Source organism: Mugil cephalus, chromosome 15 (genome assembly GCF_022458985.1).
Source record: "Mugil cephalus isolate CIBA_MC_2020 chromosome 15, CIBA_Mcephalus_1.1, whole genome shotgun sequence".
Taxonomy (NCBI): Eukaryota; Metazoa; Chordata; class Actinopteri; order Mugiliformes; family Mugilidae; genus Mugil; species Mugil cephalus.
Window position 1 is genome coordinate 8,816,369 of NC_061784.1, and position 24,975 is coordinate 8,841,343.

General features: G+C 44.0%; 1 protein-coding gene across 4 annotated transcripts; it reads right to left on the reverse strand.

Moving 5' to 3' along the window:
• Positions 1–1,991: 1,991 nt before the first annotated feature.
• Positions 1,992–23,826, reverse strand: mark4a (MAP/microtubule affinity-regulating kinase 4a). 4 transcript variants are annotated; one of them, XM_047606407.1, is made up of 18 exons: positions 23,149–23,826; positions 20,552–20,749; positions 19,504–19,557; positions 15,873–15,921; positions 15,427–15,492; positions 13,250–13,320; positions 13,100–13,156; positions 12,505–12,741; positions 10,286–10,405; positions 10,100–10,199; positions 9,871–9,980; positions 9,207–9,393; positions 8,541–8,752; positions 6,815–6,918; positions 5,676–5,960; positions 3,186–3,268; positions 2,550–2,594; positions 2,229–2,443 (listed from the first exon to the last, which is right to left on the reverse strand). In XM_047606407.1, exons 1-18 carry the CDS (start codon positions 23,200–23,202, stop codon positions 2,379–2,381), a joined length of 2,097 nt encoding a protein of 698 aa, XP_047462363.1. In that variant the 5' UTR covers positions 23,203–23,826; the 3' UTR covers positions 2,229–2,378. The 4 variants fall into 4 exon arrangements, with proteins under 4 accessions (XP_047462361.1, XP_047462360.1, XP_047462363.1 ...); XM_047606406.1 differs by having other exon boundaries at positions 8,541–8,767; XM_047606405.1 differs by lacking the exon at positions 3,186–3,268 and having other exon boundaries at positions 1,992–2,443.
• Between the last annotated feature and the right edge of the window lie 1,149 nt (positions 23,827–24,975).

Genomic DNA, 24,975 nt, shown 5'->3' on the forward strand with positions numbered 1-24,975 from the left:
CACTTTGGTGTCTGCTTCCCACTGAAACAGTACACACCAAGCTGGACTGAGATGTCACACAACGTGAGAGTGACTGACGGCCGAGTGTTTCCACCGTGAGAAACGAAGCCAAACGCTCATCGTGACGATAGAAAAAAGTGGGTGGTACGTATGAAAGCGGCGGACATGTAAGGTCGGTGTCCCTTTTTAAACGCAGGGAGTCGGTGAGTGTGGGCGGATGGGCGGGAATGGGACGGGATGGAGGCGGTGGGACGGTGCGAGTGGTTCGGGTCACCATGAGCAAAGCCACAACTGAGAGATATTATTAACAGTAAATCAGCAGCCAAACAATATGATCTCTGTAACCTACGTAAATATCACAGTACGTTATTCACTAAAAACAGGGAGGGAGAGTAGAAAGCTTTCTCAGTTTTTTTCTGTCTCTTTTTTTTTCTTTTTTCGTTTTTTCTTTTTTTTTTTTTTTACATTTAATATGTACTGTATGAAGGCGCTGGGGGTACTTCACTTTAAAGGCAACTGGACTAACAAGAAGAAAACACTGTCCACAATGCCTTCACGTGGCCCTTCTAGACACAGAACACTCCCCCCCGTGATCCCCACAGTCATCAATAATGGACAGAGACGTTTATATGCCACAAGAAGAAGAGGGTGGACGTCCGGGAGTGTGTGTTACCTCTGTGCGTGTAAAAGGTGAGTGTGTAATCTGAGAGCTTTTGCTGCTTGGCCAGGCCGTTCTAGGGCGCTTCTCACCGAAATTCTGACATGATGACGACTTAGGTGAGCACATGGCACAGGGTTGACCCAATAGAAGAGCTGCATTACACTGAAAATACACCCGGCTCAACAGTGTCACCGTTATTTTGGGGAGGGGGGGCTGTTGAAACCTTCAAATATTTTAACAGTTGACGGCTTTGGATTAGAAGTAGGTCTCTCTTCCGCAAGTGTGACTGCTGCTGTTGTCAGTACAGTGCCGTTGGAGAAAGGTGAAGGGATGAAAGGGAGGGAGGGAGGGAGGGAGAGGGGGAGTGGGGTCAATGAAGAACAGTGACAGACAGTAAATGCAACCAATCAGAGAGCAGCCATTTCCATCCTTCATTCTTCGGATCGTATTCATTGGAAATGACGGGTTTAAAGAGAGCTAGCTGTTTAATTTGGAATTTAGAGTTAGAGACGTTGTCTACGGCCTCAGAGCACAACATGTTTTACTGTTTTTCACATTATCTGTGTTTTCAATTTCTCCTCCTGCCATGCAGTGACAATAATGTGATTGACACAACAGCTGAGGAAGTTCAAAATCTCTCTGGCTCATTAACGTCTGCTGCCGATTACCTAACACTTTTTTTTTTTTGTCCACACCAGCCTCTGATTGGCCGTTTCAAATGCCCGTCAACCCGGCTCCCACTGACCTTAATCCAGCGCCGTTGCCCTTGCTCTATGTACACAAGTCAAAGCAACGCAACGCTCTCAAGCTGCTCATCTGGTCGCTAAGTCGTACCATCTCCGTGTTTGTGCATGTTGTTGTCCCTAGGTGACGCGAAGTCAGCCCCTGATCATTGTGGAGGAAAAAAATGTAAAGGTGACATAAAAAAGAAGAGCTTTAAAAAAAAAAAAGGTCTGGATGGTCAATGACGTCAAGAGATGTTTTTTCTGAAGTGGCCAAAGTGACAGTGGGTAAAAACGATGACCAGAACAATAAATAACAAAATAAAGAGTCATTATGGCTAAGAGTAGCAATAAAAAATATTCAACTAGATTCCATCTGTTCCAGGTCCGGTGGGTGCAGTAGCTCAGCGAACAAGTTGTCTGAGCTGGGTGGGGTGATTGAGTGAACGGGGAGAGGGGGGGGGTTTCAGTCTGTGTGACTCTACGGCACAGGTGTGCATCAGTGTGCGTGTATGATGCGAGTGTGTATGTGTGTGTGTGCCGGGTGGGTAGTCTTGAAAGAGACAGAAGGAGAAGTTTTTTGTTGTTTTTTTTTCTCTCGGGTCCAGCCCCTCGCCCCTTCTTTGTGTTTTTTTTTTTCTTTTCTTCCTCCATTCCCTTTGCGCACACACATAAACACGCACACAAAAACACACACTTGTACGCAAACACACCTTTCCGGGTTCAAAGTTCGAGGTCCTTAGAGATTTGGGTGGCAATGTCCCGAAAAGCTAGCGGCGCCCCCCAGAGTCGTGTGTAGCGCACCCCGTTAGAAGTCTCGGAGGTGCCAGTGGAAAGATGGCACACCTCAGCCTCGAAAGCCACGCGGCCCCCTGCCACGCCGTGGGTGCAGGAGAGCAGAAAGGGGCCGGCATGGTGGACCTGGCAGCCACATCCGAGCGCCGCCTCCCGCAGAGCCAGTACCACCTCCGCAGGGTCCCGCCTCCCGCCTCCTCTCAGATCCCAGCCACGTCCGACGGCCCGGGGCTCGGACGCTTTTTGATACCCAGGTAGATGGCAACTAGGAAAAGACATGAATGTAATCAGATATCGCATCACAACTGCTGCCGCTCATCTCGTATCATCCACTTTTCAGGTGCTGCCAAAGCAGGAACACGTGCACTGACCTTGTGACCGCAAATCTCCTGATTCCCTCAGATTCATTTGTGACCCTGTAGGACAAACGGGCAGGGTTAACGGTAATCCTTGGATGAATCCTTAACTGACCCACAACTCTCAGATGCCTTCAGCAGTGGATATTATACAGTGAGACCAAGCAAGCATCAGCAACAACAAAAAAAAATGCGCCCTCACCTTTTCCATTTCCTCACTCGCATCTTTCAAAGCATGCACTTATAAAAGATGTTCTACGACTTCTAGACAACACATTTCCTGTTCAGAATTCCCAACCACAAATGGAATAAACATTTACGAGTTTCATTCAATAGACCACAAAATGAAAATATAAGACAACATTTCCAGGGGCATGTTACGCACAGGATGACAGAGGAGTAAAACACTTGCTACACAGTCTCCGAGGACAACGAAAGCTAAAAACGAAACTTAAACGAACGTTCCTCGACTGCAACCATGCTTGAACCAAGGCGTGTGGGGCTTTGAGTGGAGATGATTCACAAGGCATGCACACGAGCAGTGCGACAAAGTCGAGCATCTGCAGACTCGAGGAAGTTCCAGTGCGACCGGGCAGACAGATGGGGCAGCACATGCAGACAATAGAAGAAGCGAGAGACATGGGAACTTACTAACTGTTTTTGATCCTTGTGGAAGAGTACAACCCGAGACTGATTTGTTTGAGCCCTGGCGCTTGGACGGGTCAAGGTTGACCCTGATGCCATGACAGGGGAAAAGCAGAAAAAGATAAAGATGGAGAAAAGGAGGTAAGGGCAGGAGGTTGGGGGGAGGGGCAGTAAGAGAGAATATAATTCAATCACAGGGGAGCAAGTGAAGGAAAAGAGCACAGCGCAGGAGCTGATTGGCAGGGATAAAGCTGTGGTTTGATAAGATTAGACATGTGTGATTATGACGACTGGGAGGGAGTGGGGAGCGGAGGATAATCCGGGGCCGCAGAAGGGCTTACCAAAAGGTCTGGGCAAATAAAATGTTTTGATAAGCACGGATCCATACATAGGCTGTTCTCCAGCTGAAAGGCAGAACTTCATGAAAGCAATGCTAAGTGATAATGGCTTATATCTGATGTTAAAGAGGACCTTGCTACAACACATAAATAAAATCCAAATCCAAAATTGCAAAGAAATTTATAAAATAAGTAAGTTACCGAAGAAGATATGCAAACACAAAGGCCAGGTGCTCTTTTCACTGACCATTGTATTAATGTGTGAACCAGAAACAGAATGAAAGCTATATACAGGTAGGGAGATCTGCAGTATGTGATACTATAATTATAAAAGAGGATATATGGGAACGTTTCCAGCTAAAACTAATCAAAATTATGACATAAGTAGTTTTGACTCAATTTCTTGCAAGTTTACTAATTCTCAAATCGCAATTCCAACTGGAAATTCTACAGGAAAACCGTCACTGGATGTTGTTGTGTGTGTGCGTCATGACTATAGCGCACAAGTGAAGTTACTGTTTATCGGTCTCCACCCTGACGTTTATGTATCTTTAAACCTTCCACTAAACTCAGACTGTAATCACCAGTAATAAAGGTAAACAACCATGATTGAGGAAATATACTTAACTCCACCTGAGTCCTTATAAACCCCTTCACGGTTTGTAAACAATGTGATGTTTTTTGAGGGGCGGGGCTTAACTGGATGCCAAATATCTCAAGCACTATAGCCAGTGAAGGCCGGTTAGCATATTTCAATGGACTGTTTTGGCAAGAATGGACAAGGAAAACCCATATTTTAGAGAATATATTAATACACCCACTCTCCAAAAGTTTGAGTGTTATTTTAAAAAGTTGACTCTGACTGATGGGTTACATTCACCAACTCCTACACTCTCACTCACTGGATGATTGACTGATGACTGACGATTTGACCAAAGGAGGACACAAAGATATTACAAGAAGTAAATGGAATCACTGTGGAGGGTAACGTAGCTCGCGGTTAGCATTAGCGTTTACATGTAAAAAGAAACCCCCGAATAAGCATTAACATAACGTAATTTCAGTCACGATTTATTCTAACCCATAACGTTATCCAGGCTGAAACTGATGATGCATTACATATTAATCTTAAATAATATGAAGTGTGCACGCTGTTGATGATTGTCTCACTCCAGTCCTTTATTTTAATCGCCAAAGCCAAACCAAAGTTGTCTACGACGGGTAGTGGCTGGTGCGATGTGATAAAACTTCAAGTTAGTGTTTTTGATTTTTCCGGTTTTGGCACCAAAAAATACAGCAAGACGACATTTTCATGGTTGAAAGTGACAGTGTTAGCCTCAAGTTTCCCTTTGTTTTGCCTCCACCTAACATTGTGGCGTCACAGTGATGTAGGTCATGAAGGAGTCTATACCTCAACTTGATCGCACCAGTAATTAACAGTATGCTCACATGTACTCATATTAAACATTTTAATTAGTTAATTCTTTAGATTTATTTATTATTTAATTAATTAAAAGCTACAAGACCAGAATGTTGTAAAAGACTCATTAATTAGCAGGTCTCTAATGTGACTCAGGGCAGATGTGTATTCACACTAACAAAGGAATGTGATACATGCAAAGCAGACCACTGCCACATGTGGTCAGAGATCGCATCTCTCAAATGCGATCTCAGTGTGTCCCGAGTGTGTTCACACGTTAGTTCATCACTTGTGATTGGATTCCCCAGGATAGATGTTGATTCAAGATCTGAATGGGGCCTAAATCAAACATAGTACTATGGAACACGGTTGAGAATACACTTGGACTGTAGTAAAGTGGCAACTGGCTAAATAACTGACTGCAAAGGCCTGAATTTGTTTAATGATATGTCATACATATGACATACAATTAAAGGGATAGAGTTAGCAAGCTAGTTTGGGAGATGGTTAGCTAAGCTTATCATTAGCACAGGGGGATGGGGTTACAGCTATCATGGCACTGCTCAACTGTTAAGTCACTTTGCTGCTGGATGGATTTAGAAAAGATAAATAATGCCTTCATAACTAGGATTTAAAGTGTTCGAAGGGTGTATTAGAGGGTTAAGGGAATGTCTCAACAGAAGCAGTTTTCAGTCCTGTGCCTTCTGATGCGTTATGTGACATGCAGTACTCGTCTACCTGCGAGTGAGTTTCGAGGTCAGCTTGGTGAAGAGGTTGGAGGTTGCCCTGGTGCGGGCGTGGGGCAGCGGACTCGCTTCATGGTGGGACAGGGTGGGTGATGTGGGTGGGGCAGAGTAAACTGGGGGGCCGCGATCCCTCAATTGTCCCCCGTGGAAAGTGCTTCGGATAGTGGAGCCTCGGGTCAGGCGGCACCGGTCAGAAGAGGAAGAGGAGGAAGCCGCTCCGGCCCCAGCGATGCTGAGCGTGGACGGAGATGCTGCAGGCATCCGGTGGCTCAGGGAGCTGCAGGGAAGAACAAGAAGCACGTTGAATTTGTTGTTTTTTTCTTGAGTACAATATGTTTCTAAAAGTAAAATTATCTCAGGCCTATGGTACAGATGCTGTTGCTCATGGTGATATGTTGAATTTCACATAAACACACTGACAAAAAGTAGACGGCAAACACCCAAAGAGGAGAAGGTCACAAAAACAAATATTAAAGGAAAGGAATTACCAGACAGAGGTAAGGAGCAGTGAACGGTCTTCCATAGATGAAAGGCATGAGGATTCTGCCTGCCGGTGGGTACTTGACTTTAGCTTTACTAAGCCCAGCCATAAGGTCTTTTTGAAAGATTTTTCACATTGAATATATATATATATATTTTTATCAGTTTCATTTATTTTATAGTATTGTTAACTATTTTCATCAAACTCCACACGGAATGGACACAGTTGATCTTAAAGCACGCTTAGGCTTAAATTCAAATAATTGCATCTGTCCACACAATAGCCACAGTGAAATGACCCGGTGCATAGATATTTTTGTACTGCATTTCAGCCGTCGCTGTCTGATTTAGAGAATGGAGACATAATGCTAACATGGACAGCAGGCTTCCAAGACACAAAGCGAAGTTCTATTTCAGATTTTCACACATCCTCCAGACAGCAGAGAAACTGGAGGTGATAATGACTAGCCCTCTAAGTGAATCTGATCAGACAACTGCCTTTGAATGTTGACGTATGACGTTAGATTTTATATAGTTGCTTTTGTTTGCCACAGGTCTGCAAGCCTTGACCGAAATAGCTGGTTTAATCCATCTAGGAAAGATCTGTGCTCGCCAGTATGAATGTTGGACACCGCCAACACAAAATGGTACCTGTTGTCTTTGCCATTTTGCAGAAGAGAGTGTCTGTCAGCACCTGAGCGGTCCGTGCACACGTACGTATTTCTGCGTGTCATTGCGCTTCCAGGGATGTTATTCTACAGAAAAAAGAATAAGTTTATTTCATTTATACAGCACCTTAAAAGCAAAGAGCATTTGCACTGAAGTGCTTCACATTCAACGTGTCATATAAAATATGTAAAATACAGATGAACATCAATGTATCAACAAATAAAAAGCTATTAATACCCTGGGTGAGCAGGTGAAAGAAAATAAAAACAGATCAAATGCTATTGAAAGCCAAGGAATAAAGATGGGTCTTAAGGTGCTTCTTAAAAGCCTCAACAGAGTCAGAACACCTAATAACTTCTGGCTGTTCAGTCTGTTCCAGAGCAACAGGAAAAAGGCCCCCAAACATGGCATAGCCAACAAACAACGGTCTGAGGATCTGAGGCTTCTGATGGTGGTGTAAGGAGTGAGAAGCTCAGAGATATGTGAAGGGGCGAGACCATGGAGGGGGTTATAAACAATCAGAAGAATCTTGAAGTGTATCCTGAAATGAACCTGGGAGCCAGTGTAATGTTGCAGGAATCGGAGTGATGTGGCCTTGCTTCTTTGACCTTGTTATTAACCGGGCGGGAGTGTTTTGGACTAGCTGGAGACGGGAGATGGTGGTCTGGTTAATACCTGAGTAGAGGGAGTTGCAGTAGTCCAGCCTGGATGATATGAACGCGTGAATAACTGTTTCTAGGTTGGAGGGTGATAGGAAGTTTGTGATTTTGAAATGGTTCTAAGCTGAAGGAAACTGGACCTGACAATGGAATTTAGATCCCTGTTGAAACTTAAAGTATTGTAAATAAGACACCCAGGTTCTTTGCATATGTGTGTGATATAGAAAGCAAAGTGGTTGAGGTTCTGGTAGCAGTAGTATGATGTGGGGGGCCAAAGACTTCTGTCTTGTCCTCATTTAGCCAACCAGTCTTTGAAGTCATCAAAACTGTTTTAATTGGGTGATGTCAGTCTGACTTAGAGAACTGAGGGGGAAGTAGATTTGCATGTCTTCTGTGTAGCAATGTAACACATCCCGAGACATATCCAAAGACACAGATGTTGTGTCTTTGGATAAATTTTCCCAGCAGGAGCATGTATAGAATGAAGAGAAGTGGACTGCAAACTGAACCCTGAGGAACCCCACATGTAATATTTGCAGGTGTGGAGGAGAAGCTACCAGTGGAAACAGTGAACTGTCTGTTTGAGATGTAGAAGCAGAACTGATCAAAGCCAGGACCCAGCGTGACAGGCAATGGTGGAGAATGAGACGATATCTGCTGAGAATCTTAAAGTCACACTAAGGAAGTTGTTCTGTTAGCAAAACAATAACTCCACTAGAACACTTGATTTTTCATGTTAGATCGTTGTTACTTCCATTTGATATTTATCTATATGATGGTTATGAACACATAAAACGTGCAAAATAACATGTTTAACTGCACGTTAAACACAAATTAACGAAATGATATGAAGAAAAGGTAAGTCTTAGCTAAAGATAAATAATTCAGCTAACAATAGCTTAATCCTGAATAAGAAGTGTATATTTGATGATTATAAATCCAGAGTGTATGAAGACTGAGTTACTCTGATGATGAGCATGCTGACAGTGATAAAACAGCAAAAAGTAAATATTTGATTACATAGTCCTTTAGTAATGTGCCCAGCTTACTGTGGTGGCAGTCATGTCTTTGCGGCGGTCTGGGATCTCAGATTTGTTGGGGTTGTTGGCACTGCTGACCATTGGGCTGGAGGGAGGGAGGCTGTGACTCCCCATCACGCTGCAGCTGGCCTTACGTGAAGGCATCCGACCTTCCCGCAGCTCTCGGTCGCCCGTGCTGGTGGGGCTCCGCTTGGGGTGCATGACGGGCATGGAGGGCCCGCCTTTGTTGTGGAGGACAGCAGAGCACATACACAGAGACTCATATAAGGAATATTCTGTAGATAGGATGGGACACGTCAAGTATTGAACAAGTTACAGCATTAACTTAAAATCCTGAGTAACTTCCAACTGTAACTTTGCACAAATACCTTGCTGCAAGTTCTATAATCACTTATTGTTTAATTTAGAGAACACTCATCTTCATTTCCTGAAATACAGGTCAAAAATTTGACAAGAATTCTGCACAGTTTGGCTTTAGTAAATGGCTTTTTATTAGTCATAAAATAAATCCATATCAGCTAGTCAGTAGTATTTGGTTTCCAAGGATGAAACAGAACTATGTATATAATGATGGCTGGGACAAACAACTAATTTTGGTCCTTGGGCCTTAAGAAGGTTAACGGGTGGAGCCTTGATAAATAGTTGGCTCAGAATGAAGTGAGAGAAGAGACTCACAGAAGTCGCTGTGTCGTCGCTGCCTGTGGTAGGTGGAGGCACTGCGCTGAGTCTTGCTATGTGAGGAGGAGGTGGAGGAGGAGGAGGAGCCGGTGGCTGAAGAGTGCTTGTTGGTCCCGTTAGTGATGGGGCTGGGTCGTACCCTCGCCAGGGACAGGCTACTAGCAGTGCGGGCCTCACTGCCCTCCTTTGATGCCCCAGGGACATCATCACAGAGAGAGACGGTGAAATTGAGTACCAAACCTCAATCATTCAATTCAGTCAATTTCTGAGCACTGACAGAAATATGAACATTTAACACAAGCTAACTTTTATTATGAAGTAGTCATAACAAAGGCAATGTCTTCTTCACGTCAATATCCAAAAAGTCAATTTGCTAGCAGCCAAAAGAAGGAGCCACCACAGTGATCTGTTAGATGAAGAGCTGGAGATGTTTATAACTTAGCTTATATTTATATTTCAATAATAAATTAAACACACATGCATTTAACAACGGGGACAAAAGTGTGTTTATGTTCGACATAAACACACTTTTGTCCCCGTTGTTAAATGCAGCCTGATAGTCCATTGCTAGTTTCTCTGGCAAGACAGATTGTTCTTATGTATACCATATAATAACACAACGTAATGAATAATAAAATAAAGGTTGATTTATAGAACTCACATCGCCTTTGCGGCCCAGCAGTAAGTAGGTGGCGGTGACCTCATTGTATTTCTGATTGAGAAGTGAGTCCTTGATTTCTTCTGGAGTGAAGCCCATCCCGACCATCACCTCTGAAAAAAAAAAAAAGTAAGAAATGTGATAAAGTCTTTTTATATCTTTCCTATCATTTCATATGTATGTTGACGTTCGCTTTAATGGACTGCCTGTAGAAAAAGCCCAGCTGACTCACCTATGCGAGCTGGATCGCTGTAGTCCTCAACAGGTTCTATATGGGGCTTCAGCTCGTCCCCCTCATATCCTGAATTTATCCACTTGTCCTTCATGACTTGCTGTAAAAAGGAAGAACCAGAGTCTGAATTTCACTTCAAGTTCTGTAAGAGCCTTTGCTTTACTTTGCGTGAACTGCACTGCCCACCTCAAGGGTGCAGCGTTTGGAGGGATTGAGCACCAGGAAGCGGCGAAGGATCCCCTCACAGTCTGTGGACATGTAGAAGGGCACACGGTACTTTCCCCTCAGCACGCGCTCCCTCAGCTCCTGTTGACCACATCAGTCACATGTTACATACAGTATATGATTAAGAATAAGAAGCAACACATACACCAGAACCCATTTACAAAAAGGAGAGTTTAGATTTGTCCTTATCTCTTGTTTATTGACAGTTTTCGCCACAACCATTCAACAATGTGAAATGCCTTATATAATTGCAACATATCCAATATATCACACCGGTCTGACATTCACTGATAACTGAAGTCTAATGGAACAGTGTTTGCATCACAAAACTTTAAACCTCAACATCCATTGCTGCAGGAAGTATGTTGGGGTGCAGTCAGATATGAGAGGGGTTAAACGCATATTTGTCTCCACCCTCTGGTAAAGCTCTAGGGGGGCATTCATTGCCATCTGCTGGATTTTGGCTATACTATTTAAAACACATTTAGCAGCATTTCTCACTACATAGTGTAATAATGTTACAGGACACCAAAGAAGCAAATACCAGGGACAGCGTTTTAATGATATAGTCGCTGTAGCATCGTGACCAGAAATTAAATGTCAGTATGCTTAAAAAAAAAAAAAAGTCTCTGAACGGCCAAGGGTGAAAAGTCTTTTGTGGTTGCCGAACACAAGAGAAGAACCCGCATGAAAAGGGTGACGCCAAATTGACCGTGTCCTTTTCTCACATGTCAGTACACATGAATACATTCGCGCTCATTCGGGTCCCATGACTTTCAACAGGGCAAACATAAAGAACATAGAGTACATAGGACTCTCTCCAGGTGACTAGATATAAATAATAACTGCTCAGTTCAACTCTGCTTCAATATAAAGGTGTAGCTGGGTTTTTCATCATGTTCTGCCTCCACAGTTTGACAACAGTAAGTTAACCAGCTACTTCGTTCAACACTCAACTTGCCTGCCTGCCTGGGCAGAGAGCCATGGGATCATCTGTTAAGTTTGGGCGACATCAGACTAACATACACAACCTATGGATCCGCATGCGATGATTAATCAAAATAAAGGTTGAAGAACAGCAAGATGATTTAGACTGAAGCATAGAGCACAGAGTGACGGCTGTGAAACACACAAAAAAACCCAGTCTGCAAAAACTGAACATGTAAGTTCAAGCAGTAGATTAAATAGGTTGCACATTTAAATACTAACGGTTTTATATTTCCTGGTGATAGCTGTATGTTAAGTGATAATTCAGGTGAAGATGTGTACTTCAAGAAGCAGCAGCCTACTACACAGCAGCTACCCCATGCAACTGATGACTGCAGAGTTCCATGTATGTGTGAACTACAAAATGTTGCTATTCATTGTTGCCTTTCCATTAATGACTGACCATCATCCCACAGATACTTGATCCATTTAGGATCCAGTGAATTTGGAGGCCAGGTCAACACCCTGTGTTCTCCACGTGTTTTTAGTTGTTCCTAACCCATTTTTGTGTGTGTGCCTGTGTCAGGCTGGGGATGGCAGACTTCTCCTGTCTTTGATTTGGTTCGGGTGGAATGTTGCGGCTGATCGGTATGCAGTTAGTTCATAAGTAACAAAATACCGCAGCACACAAATGCCAAAGACGGGATTTAAGTAGATGGGATCGTTCTCTAAAGCTGCTTCCTCCAAGAAAAGATCCAATGATTATGATTAAGAAAGGGCTCATCTGAAATCATGTAAACTTGGTAAACAACTCAGATAACTATTATCGTGCCACAGTGCAGATCACTTTAGCTCTAAAGTGTTTAATGTAGGGTCTTTCAGGCTATTATTTTGGCTGTATTGTTTACAATGTTATCATATTTAGAAAAAGAAAAAAAATTCCCACCAAACAACAAGATAATTTCAGATGAAAACAAAATGACAGACCCAGTGTATAATCAGTCCAGCAACAACTGTCACAAGACACAGTTGGCTAGAGAACACAGTGACACAATACGCAACTAAACATTTTCTAAAACTTAAACCTAAAAACAACTAACCAATTGTTGTAAATGTTGTACGCATTCTGTCATACAACACACCAGCTCCAAGAACTACACTGCACATGCCATACACATGAACCCATTACTGTGACAGTAACTTCCTGCCTCCAAGTCCCCCCACACAAACAATCCCTCCTCTGATCCACTTGCCTTCAAGTTCTGCCCGTCAAAGGGCAGGGAGCCGCTGACCAGCGTGTAGAGGATAACTCCCAGACTCCAGACGTCCACCTCAGGCCCGTCGTACTTCTTCCCCTGGAAAAGCTCGGGTGCAGCGTAGGGCGGCGAGCCACAGAACGTGTCCAGCTTGTTGCCCAGCGTGAACTCATTGCTGAAGCCGAAGTCGGCGATCTTGATGTTGGCATCGGCATCCAGCAGAAGGTTCTCTGCCTGAGTCATGCATACATTGAGGGAGAGGAAGAGGCCGGCGTGAAAGAGCGTGAGGAGGGAGCGAGAGTAGAAGCAACACATTGTGGGAGGGAACAATGGGGGATGAAGAAAAAAATACGTCATAAGACACAAATAAGAATGTGGGCTGCCATCCCAGCTTGTTGAAGAAACAGCCTCTTCACTCATCAGTGTGATTAAGATGCTAAAGGACACTTCTCACGGACACAGATTAAGACTAGTCCCAGATTATAACTTTCAGTTCAGTGTAATCTGTCAGTGAAAGAAATTTGCTATCCGAGGACTAGCCTTAATCCCCCGTCTCCGAAAGCTGCCCAAAACATCCTCTGAGCTTTCTCACCTTCAAATCTCTGTGGACAATGTTCTTCGTGTGGCAGTAGTGGACGGCGGAAACAATCTGTGGACACGAGGAGACAGTCAATCCTGAAGCACTGACGGGTAAACGAGAGGATCGGTGCACCGTGGGCATCAAGAGTTCAAGAATTCATACCTGTCGAAATTTGGCTCTGGCTTCAACCTCCTTCATTCTCCCATGAGACACGAGGTAGTCAAACACTTCACCTGTGAGTGAGCACATCAGTCAGAAACGTTTCCAGTCACATTATTAGTCGATTTAATATTGCTGATATAAACATTCAATTTCAATCACATCTGGTATTAATATTTAATAAGGTGCAAGTGCTTTCAATGCATCAACTTCAATTTAATTGTCCTCCCAGGGAAGTTTGTGTTGTAATCACATGAAACACAGGATGCATACAGACTTAAAGGAATAGTTTGACTCGTTAGGAAAGGACTTTTTTGCTGAGTTGAATCAATATCATTTCTGTCTATTCGGTATAAAGCTGCAGCCAGTTAGATGATCATACTAATGACTGGAAACCGTGGGGAGCAGTTAGGTTTGTGTTAACCTAACAAAATCCATCAGAACGCAAAAATGCATTAATTTATATGTTGTTGTATTTAAATAATGTGATGGCGTTCTGGAATAAAGAATCAATGTCTTCTTCTGATGTGTAATCAAGGGTTTGCTGAATGCTTACGGTGGCAAATGATGGTCAATGGCGGCGCTTTTGCTGCTGTTAAATAAAATAATTGCAAAAAAGAACTTCAAATATGTTTCGAAAAAAGATAATTTAATAGTCTACCCATGGTCTAGATATGGTCCACGCAACCTGCAGTGGTTTTATTGTTTTGCTGAAACTGACCATTGTCTAGCCACTAGCTACAACAGCTAGAGGAAACATCTGTCAACAGCAGCTGTAATGACGGCTAGCTGCTGTAATGACGGCTAGCTGCTGTAATGATGGCTAGCTGCTGTAGTTACAGCTATTTTTTTGCTACAGTTCTGATGCCGCTGGCTGACACTCCATGAAACGATTGTGTACACTTAAACGTACTGTCTAAAAAGACAGATTTTGGTCTTCGCAGGCGTCTCGGCACCAAGAAAACTACCTTGTGCGCCTTTATGGTCTTCTCTTCATGACTTCAGTTATTATGGGCCTGTAAGAACCTGTCACATTGTCCAAGGTCACAGGAAGCAAGTGATATAGTCTCAGCCAGAACACAGAAAGGAGGGATTGGTGACCAGAAATTGACACAAATAGAAACATAAAAGAGACTAATGGAGGGAAAAGGAAAGACACTGAAGAGATCCGATGCACTGCGCTGGTGTTACTCCTGAGACAGCATTTCATGCCAGTGTAAGTAGCAAAACTGAAGGTTGCTCAGTTGTTAAAGCAAAGGATCTCTACATTAAGTTTGTATGTTCGTGATATGATATGACATGATATACAGAAATGTTGACTGTATTAAACATTTTGCTCATTAGTTTCCACATAGACTATGTTATATGGACATTTTTCAGTAGGTTATTTCTCTATTTTTTACTCTCTTTGTCAAATACAGTACATTCACAATTGCCCAAATTGCCCAAACAGGCATACAGGTCTATGTCTGGGACACACAAAACCGGCCACCCCTCTGATGTCACCTCACATCACCCGTGCCTGCGTGTCACAGCTGAACACAACACAAAGACCAGTTGGCAAATACAGCATGTGCTATGAGCTGGGAAGCAAGGAAGAGCTGAACACAAAGCTGGCCTCTCCTGTATGACGCCTATTTACTCTAAGCGATGGAAATGTTTGTGTGAATATTTAGATTAGATAAGAAGTAAAATGAGACACATTTAAGCTTTTTGGTTTACTTTCAATCACTACTGTTTCTTTATGTACAAAGCCAAGCAGAGAGATCTCTTGCACCGATGCTGAATCAATGTGCTGAATCGCCTGAATGCCAGCTATAGCGATGACAGCGTGACAGCAGAAAATCTAGGGCCACAGATGCTCACAAACGGCCCAACATTTGAAAACATCACTGACGACCATCTGCTTGGTTTGCCACTGCCTTTAGAGGACCTTTTGCATCCAGACACGAGATTGGAGTCAATTTCCACCTCTGACTCTTAATAGTAAATAAATATTTTACTCCTAAATACTGCGTTACACACCACATCTAAATGGAGGAACTGATCTATAAAATGTTTTAATTAGTCAGGATTTTTCTGTTGGAGCCTAGAAGATGCAGCACACTAAATCTGTAACCCGTAATCTGCAAACCCGCGTGATCAGAGCGTTTCCTGGACGTGACGGCTGATGCACCCACCTCCACTGGCGTACTCCATGATTAGGTAAAGGGTCTTATCCGTCTCAATCACCTCGAACAGCTGCACTGTAGCCCAAAACAGAATCAGATTAAAATCACATATATACATAAACAAATCCTGCTCACATTATAAATAACAGCACAACAGCACAGCCGTCTGCCTGTCCTTCTTAATACAGAGAAACCCGCTACTAATGCTGTGGGGGGTTTTGATTCATGCGACATTTCAGCTTAAGAAAATCCAACCTCGTGACCTCTATATGAGGCGTGAGACATCGCTCGCTGCTGTTCGGTCAATGAACACTCTACAGCTTATTCAGAGCATTATTCTTCCGTCTGGTCACACACAGGCAGGCAAATCACACACAAACACACACACACAGATGTACGGATGATGCTTCAGACGGACAAACACGGTGCACAGTGTGTGTATATGTGTGCCTTACCTATGTTAGGGTGATTTAAGCCTTTCATTATTCGTACCTCCCGAAAGAGCTGAAAAGAAGAAACAAAATTTTAATGTTGTGTTTCAGCCGCTGCCCCACAATGTCTCATGTGGTCCTAGAGAACTGTTACACTAATACGAATGTGTACACGTGTGTAATGCATGTTGAAGAACTGGTTCCAAACTGGGAATGTTCTGTGGGAAAGACTCCCACACTGGCCACAGAGGTCTTAATGAAGTGATGTTACTGAGTACCATTGTGGGATACGTAGGAATACATGTGTTTGGAGGCAGATACATACTAAAGACTGAAATCAGAACATACTGATCTGTGCTGATCTGAGTTTAAAAAATGTCTTTAACTTGGCTAGTTCCTCAAATACTTTCTATTTGAAGAAAGGTTACTTCATGCAAATATATCATTTGATCTATGTCATTCTCTACTGATCACATGACATCAAAGCTGTGAAAAATATAACTTTTCTTTGTTCACGATTGTTGAAGTTAAACCCATGAGAATCATCTTCTAACAGCACAGTTTAGAATCAGTCCAGTGCAGAATCTGACATGTGTGGAGCTATTTGTATAATAATTTATACTATATTGATGCAAAATGGTGGAAATTATTTTTCTGCATTTGACCTATCCATTTGTTCACACTGGCAGGAGGTTGATACTTGTGTAGCACCCAAAGAGAAAATTGGGAGTTAGGTTAGCTTGCTTTTGGAACCTAACCCATGGTTATGGGGGGGGGGGTAAAATGATGATTATCTCCTGATACTTTATTCCTTTTAAACCATCCCTCAACAGTTGAGACACTGTCACCACGCGGCATTTAGAAAATATTCTTTTGATACATCATAGATTAGTGAAGGGAGTCCACATTAAAGGCTTGGTTGTATATTCAGCGGACAGTTGCGTCCTTATTGAGCACTAATGTGTAATCTGCGGTTCTGCTGAAATCAAACTAAGACCAGTAAAAGGAGATACATTTGTTCTATAAAAAGCTGCAATATTAAAAGAATTTGTGAAAACCTCCCCCAGCATGCAAGACCAAAAAGGACCATTTCCAGTTTCCAGACAAGTCGCCCACACACACACAAATGTGATGAATCTGCAGCCAAAATCAGACCTTCTACTCTGTTTGAGCACTTCTCCCTACATGTGCTATGTCTTCTCTGGAGGATATATTTGTACACTTCTGTCAGAGCAGTGCAAAGGATTAAATTTGAGCCAGCTCCCTTGGTTTCATGCGCAGAACAGTGCACTCCCCTGACGAAAGTCACTCGCTGAAAAGTGGGGACTCTCCTCCACGTCGCATTAAAATAAAATAAAAAAATAAAAACTATACATTTCACGATGGTACGATAAGCTTCTCTATCCTCCTTTCACACCCCCTCCGCTCTCCTTTTCTGATGTGTCCCCCCCATTCCCTCCCCCTTCATTCATTCCTCTAGCAGCCTTCTCCTCTAGCTGTGCCCCAACGTCACTGTTGCCATAGCGACCCAGGTATTAAGATCCGGTCCTTTCCCAGCTTCTCCAGCTGTGCTGGAGGGAATCTTGGGATACGTAGTGCCAAAGCATCTCATCATCCAAGCTGTCCCATTAATTCCCTGCTCGTCACGGCAGGGCAGAGTGGGTCAGATCCGTCAAAACAATACACAATCCCCCGGCAACATGTTCGACCCCCGGTCACTGCTAACGACTGCAAATAAATAGCGAGCCTACAGTGCAATGCCTGGATGGATGCGCATGCTACTGCTACCTATCTGTGAGAACTCCTTCATGGATGTTGAGTTTAGATTTTTCTCATGTGCGATTTCGCTTCCCTCACCATTCCTCCCCCCACTTTACCCACTCCTGTACAACACATCATCCTCTTTCCTTCTCCCCTCTACATACATTACCGTCCAGATTATGATAATATAGGCTCTTTCATGTCTTCAGTCCTAAGGATTTTCTCTAGCCCACGGGTATGTAAAGAAGTCTGTTATCATCACCGGCCAATTGTGGAGCATTTTCTCCAATCGGCAGCCAATCCTTTGCCTCTCTCTCCTCAATCCTGTCTTCAATGTTGCGCCATTGTCTCTCACAGCAAGCCGGTCCGGCCAAGAAAAGCAACAGGCAGAAAGATGGGATCGCATTATTACAGTACTTGCAAAGCGGGTTACACGTTCACCAGGTCAGGTAAAGGAAATCCATTTTCTGTCATGATATAAGCAGCAGAAATATGATGAGTCAAAGTATCGGGATTAGAGGGAGCCAGTGATCAAAAGGGCAAAAGAAAACAATGAGCACTTTCTTGGTACATTTACTCAAGGTCACTGCTACTGCTGCACTGGTAATGCAGAGGAACTGACAACAAACGGCGCCAACTTAAAAATATACACACATAACAGTTAAGTGCAGTCATTCCAAATAAGTCTTCGCGGACACTTTTGCAATCCTTCCCCTGAAACGATCCACGCGGCAGCATCCAGTAGGATGTACATAACTGAGGGGGAGACCTAAAGGGGAGACCACGCTACTTTAATTCAGCACTGAATCTCATGCTTAAGCAAAAGCGGCCTTTTATTTGCGTGCAGCAAGACATAGAGATGTATTCCAGTCAGACACAATCACAAACACAAATCTAAGGCATGGTTATTTTCGCCCTGATTTGATCCTTCTACTCTGTTCATTCTTGCCCACGGGCAGAGGAGCTTGTGAAGGCTGAGGGAGGTAGAGGGAGAGAAGAGACAGGCAGGGAAAGACTTATGGCTAAATGCTGCTGTCACTTTGGCCCACATGTGCATTTAAACAGCACTGCAGTGTGTCTGCATTCTTTGTCTTTCTAAGATTGTTTTATCTGACTGTGCCATCCAGCCGCATGACGCACACACGACAATGGGGGGAAGCTTCCGACTGCTGCGATGGAGAGATAAGATGGAGGTATCTGGAACTGTGATCAACCCATGATCGAATGGGCTTCGTGCCAGACTTGTTGTTCTAGATTTCCAGTCCAGGACTCTAGTTGTGTACGAAACCATCTCCAATGTCCTGCCCGCTCCTGACCTTCAGGCACACCGAGCCTCAAATGTCCACAACACAACCTGTTGACCAGCAGCAAGAGAACAGCCCCCACACTGGAACGGTGGCAAAACCGCGCACCGTCCACTCGTACAAACTCATTGTGGCTCCCCTTTGTCATCCACTGAAAAGTGTGTTTGGGGATAACAAATAAAGAACACACAAAAGATAGCATGGGTTGGGTGACCGTGGTTTGCAGGATGAGTCACCCCACTCTCAGGGCAGCGATTAGCCCAGAGAGAGACGAGAGATGATCTCTGGAGCAGAGGTCTCCTCTCGCTCTCATCCAGTCCCTAGCACCTGCCAAACAGCATCACATCCCACGAGCCCTCTCTCTATCAGCTGCTCTCTGCTTTCTGCCCCTTCTGAGGGGGAGAAACAGCTGAGGATAAACCTGAAACTCTCTCCCAGCCCCAAACAGCGTGCTACATTAAAAAGAAAAAAAAAAAAAAAAAAAAAAAAGGTCAGCCATATTTTGAATGTTATGCTGCTGCTTATGAGGGCAGACTGCATGAGACAGAGTCACTCATTTCATTTGTGTACCTCAATAAAAATAAACTCACCTTTTGTAGGCTGGTTGGGTTCAACTGAGTTTTGTCAATGATTTTTATTGCAACCTGGAAGAGATAACAAGAATTTTTTCATGAGGAAAAGTAAACACATCACGACCCATTAGTGGAAAACTATAATTAGGTGAACGGTATGTAACTGTCTACTAGCATGTAAATGCAGACTGAGGCCTAACCAAACATTTACTTTAAGAAGCTAGCCAAATAAATTTGAGTGCTTTTAATCCCCACTGACTAGAATTGGTGCAGTTAAACCAGGCTACGGTGACAGGCCTCTGCCAGACACTGGTATTAAAATGTTTGAAGTATGAAAAAGGACAAAGGGTAAAAACTCGTCGTAAAACGAATTAACACTCCCCAGCCCCTTCAATCAAGCCATCTTTTGTAATATGTAAGTAATAATTTTTACCCCACCCCATGTCCCCAGTTTGACAATACCATTCCCTGCTCAATATGATTAAGTAATAGTCATTTTGTTTAGCCCTTCCAGTCAAGTCATCTTTTGTAATGTGTAAGTAATAAATAATCATTTTTATGGTGTGATTTACGGCTTTATAATTCTGTTTAAATTAGTGGTCGACCAATTAATCAGTCAGCCAAGCAATGGCTGAGGAATGCCACTGGTAGATACGGTGTCTAGCATTGGACAAATTGGCCACTCTTTATAATGTACGCGATGTATTATTACATTCATTTCTCATTACGCTGGACCTGCACTACATCACACACACGTTACCTACAAGGCCACCTTCTTAAAAACGACGGTTCCACTTGTAACCCATTTCTTGTACTAACCTAGAGTTAACATAAGGTACTCTTATTATATATATACTTATGCTGCTAAACGCTGCTGTTAAGCGTACTAAACACATGAATTAGGCGATATAATACGAGGTTCTTTAAAAGTATTTTGTCTCAAACTTGGACTGAATCACATCTTAAAGACCGCAGCAGCATTAGCTCGGTGGTGCCTTTCCTCACTATGCAAATATCAGTTTTTCCCAATCATCTACCGCCTACTCGTTCTGCTTCCGTGTCTCACCTCCTTGCCCGTCAGGGTGTGCCGGGCCAGCTTGACCTTGGCAAAGTTTCCTTTGCCGATGGTCTTGAGCAGTCGGTAGTTGCCGATGTGCGGCTGCTCATCGGAGCAGGAGGCGATGGAGTTCCTGCACCGTGCGCCCAGCGAGCGGCTGGACTGGCTGGTGGCCTTGTCGGAGCGGCTGGCCCCCAGTGACACATGCTGGAAGAAAATGAAGAGGAAGAGGGTGTTGGAGAAGGGTTGGAGAAAGTGGTGGGTGGAGAGGAGGGTGGTCACCAATTTTGCCAATTCCAGTATTACGCAGAGCGGCAGCAGGCTGGTAAAGGAACCTCCAGGACTGTCTGTGCACTGGTCTCCAGAAGCAAAAGGGTTACTTCCTGCTGTCTCTGCAAGCTGATCATGAACTAGAATGAAGACACCGTCGTGATTTTAGGCAACGACTGAACAGCTTCTCACTGAGTATCTGCTACATTTGTGGAGACCACAGATGACCACCAAGCTTTATATATACGTACAATCAACAGGTTGGTTTAGAAAGTGACATGTTCGCCACAATCGTTCCACCAGATTTCCCTTCAAACTGACAAAACATGTGATGCTAAGCTAAGTCACATGTGAATATATTTCACATATTAGCACCAGTTATCTAGCCGTGAAGACTCCCATTGTTTCCATGATGGGATCGGCGTCACTACATTTGGTGGGCTACTGATAGACAGTGGAGGGTAATATTGGTGCTGTTACGTTTGGTCGTATTGAAAACAGTAATCCACTTGATTCTGGACCTCAGTGCTTCAGACATTGTTGTGCAACGCAGACAGAGTCCCAAGCTTGACTCACAAGGAAGGAAGCAGAGCAGAAGTGAAAGGAGGGACAACACTGTGCATTTACACAAACAAAGCCTGATGTATGAGAGTACGAAGCAACTTCATGTCATGTGAAAAGATGCATAGGACAAAAAACAGAGACTAGATGGCAGGGAGTGTGTAGGGTAAATAAAAGGGTGAAAGCAGGAGAGAAAGATGGCAGGATATCTGCCAGAAAGGGGGCAAAAACACTGTGTCACTCAGAGAATGGGTAACTAGTGGAAAGAGGCTTGTAGGAGCGAAGAAGAAAAGAAAAAGGGAGCAGATGCCGGCACAGTGGTCCCTGGCCAGTCCTAGGCCCCGAGGCATCACACTTCCATCCCCCCAGCATGTCATCTTGCTCTCTGCTTCACACACAAACATACAAACACAGCCACGCAGCCTCAAGCCCCACCTTCGGTCACTCCCTCCTCCCCACGCCGCCATTCGTGTTCCCACGCCCCACCTAGAGCCAAATTGGACCCTCTCTCCTCAATCTCCATCGCCGACTGGTCCAAGCGGCGCTGGAGTGACACACACGGTGCGCAGCAAGCGGAGCGCATTAATCCGCCGACTGTACGTTACACATGAGGCCGGGGCCTCACCTGTGCCAATGTGGCGGGGCAACATTTCATCCACTCAGTTCACTCATCTGTCATCATCACTTAATTGTACGGCGATGAAAGCGCATCCACGTCCATTCTAATGGAGGGAAGGGATCTGCATTCTCAATCAATCATGCATCTCATAAACACACACACTTCTGCACGTCCAGTTCCACACACACATACACACACAAACACACATCTACTGACTTAACCATCCTTCTGTGCTGAGCTCTGCTAACAAACAGATGGGGGGGGGGGTTCTTGCCAGAAGTGTTTAAGGCAGTGAAATGACATAATGCAACGTCAATCAGTCATGGTACCATGCTATCATAAAAGAAGGAAGGAAGATAGGAAGATAGATAGATAGATAGATAGATAGATAGATAGATAGATAGATAGATAGATAGATAGATAGGTAGACAGGCAGATAGATAGATTTCTACATATGCAGACCCTGCTATTTCATTTGGTCTTCTGTCTTTTCTGCAGGCCGCTACTGTTTTCCACTGTACTCAATGTATGGCGCTGTCTGACACCCACTGACTCTGGGGTTGGGCGCTTTGTAGGCTGCGCAGCAATGGACTGCACATCATTTTACGCAGTAATCTCCTGGCTTCCAACGAACAACCCAGATATTCCCTGTACATTTATTCTGGCCTCTTGTGCTCTCGTCCCACCCATCCAATTTCTGGGGAACACGCACACACATACAGCGGCGGCGGCAGCAGCAAGCAGCAGCAGCAGCAAGGAGTATAATGTGACATCACTATCTCTCCACAGCCATATAATAAGAGGTGACGGCTGGTTTTCAGGCTTTCTGCGCATATCCGCTGAGCGTTATCATATGCGGATGGACTCATTCCGGGCTGTTTGCCTTCCATCAGCTCTTTCCCTGCGCAGACATTCAAGGTTAGCCCATTTCGAGAGAGCACGTTCTGCTCAAATATCACAAATGCCACTTCTACAGCCCTTTAGTCTCACTGGAGGAGGGGGGGTAGGAGCACAATCTACGACCATCCCCAATATGCACCGTGAATAAAACCAGAGAATGCAAAAGGGCACACATTAAAGGTATTTTTTTCTAAGGACGCACGATTTATCATTTGCATGCACACAAATACATGCCACAGACTGAAATTGCACTTACATGGTCTCCAGTACTCCTGTCGTTTCCAGACGGTAATGCAGGTCGAGAAGACATGTTGTTTTCTTTCTCCCTTTTTTTTCCCTGAGTAAGAATCACTGTGTGTGTTTGCGCGGATGATATTTACAAGCTCCAGAGACGGAATAACATCCGCAGATGCGACCCACCGTCCCAAATCAATCTGCCTCTTCTCCAACCGGCCGAGCCGTGGTCGAGAGGAGACCTCTGCCTATCATGGCAGCAATGGATATGTGGAAGGGGGTGTCCTCAAGCAAGCTGCATTTTCCGCTGTGCACTTTGCAAAAAAAACAAAAATAAATTAAAAAAAAATACGGCCGAATCAACGATGCAGCGAATGCAATGCAATGCAAATCCCGAGCATCGAATAAGTGCTAAAATGCGGTGATGTTTGGCCGGAGCCCAGCGTCTCTGTGGCGACTCTCCACCCCCTGCTTCATTTCGCCATACAAAACAAACACGGCTCCTTCTGGATGTGTGTCATCTCGCTTTGTCATAATACTGACCGATGTGATGTTTCAAATTAACCCGGCGACGCCAGTGCAACCCGCTCCGCCTTGCAGCAGGTCGCAGGAAAACACAGCTTGCGGTGCGGCGGGGGGAAAAGGCCGAAATGTTCAGAAATCGGTATTCCCGGTCGGTGAGATGCGCACCACCGTTAGGTCAGAAAGAATACTCAGAGACAGGACTTCCGGTACGAGGTTTGGCATTAACAGCTTCAGTGTCAATGAAACCAACTAGCTGCAAAAAATAAAAATAAAAAAATAAATAAAATCATTAATGAATAAAACCATTATTATTATTATTATTATTATTATTATTATTATTATTATTATTATTATGCATTAGAACAAACACATTCATTATCTTACGACAAATAACTATGAATAAAATTATTATTATTACTACATTAAAAGACGGTTAAATACTAGGCTCTAGTTGTATGCTTGTTTCCTATTTATTACCTGTATTTGCACACAGTTCAATTTATTCAGAATTCTACTTGCTGTCCGTTTATTTTAATTCACTTTATTTTCTTGCGCATAAATACACAACCTCCTAATGCACCTCGTGTGGAAGGTCATTGCGCGCAATAGAAGTGTCTGCAACATCAAGGGAATCAGCAGAAGCAGTCCGATAAACGGCCCGGTTTTTCGAAGTGGCGCTCGTTACCACTTTATTTTACAAACCATATCTGGCGACTTCCTGCCTGAGCTGCCTGGTCATAGTTTAGCTTGACGCAGCTGAGATGCGCCACATCAGAGATGCTGACAGCTCCAACATAACACAACCACTGCCGGTTCCATCAGCGTAGATTAGTGCGTAAATTTGCATAAACTCTCCAAAGATGGCCGAAGTGCACGGCTCCAGCAGCCAAAGCTCCGATTCCTGAAGCAGCCCTCTGCTTTGCGGGTGGTGTTGAAGAGGGCCTGCACAGGAAGAGGGACAGTCTCTGCTGTAGGTGCCAAGGCGCTAGGAAAGAGCAAATCATTTAAACAGTCAAATGCATCACTTCCTTGAACCCCGAAACCCCTGAAACTCAACTGCTGGGAATATGTTTTAAAATTTTTGATTTAGGAACATATACTGATCAGCCACAACATTAAAACCACTGACAGGATAAGTAAATAACATTGACAATCTTGTGACAATTCGATGTTCTGCTTGGACCTGTATTTGTGGGATGCACTGGAACAAGCCTGATCTGTAGAGTCCCCTGCTCTTAACCTATAGGACCTTAAGACCCCCACTATAAACATTCTCTTGCCTGACACCACAAGACATCCTCAGAAGACCAATGTCTATTTTCTG

Coding starts and splice junctions, on each gene's coding strand:
- mark4a (XM_047606404.1), bottom strand. CDS start 23,202: ATGTCTTCTCGACCTGCATTACCGTCTGGAAACGACAGGAGTACTGGA. Junction 15,493..15,872: donor CTTAAATCACCCTAACATAG/GTAAGGCACACA, acceptor TTTGGGCTACAG/TGCAGCTGTTCGAGGTGATT. Junction 10,200..10,285: donor CCAAACGCTGCACCCTTGAG/GTGGGCAGTGCA, acceptor TCCTTTTTACAG/CAAGTCATGAAGGACAAGTG.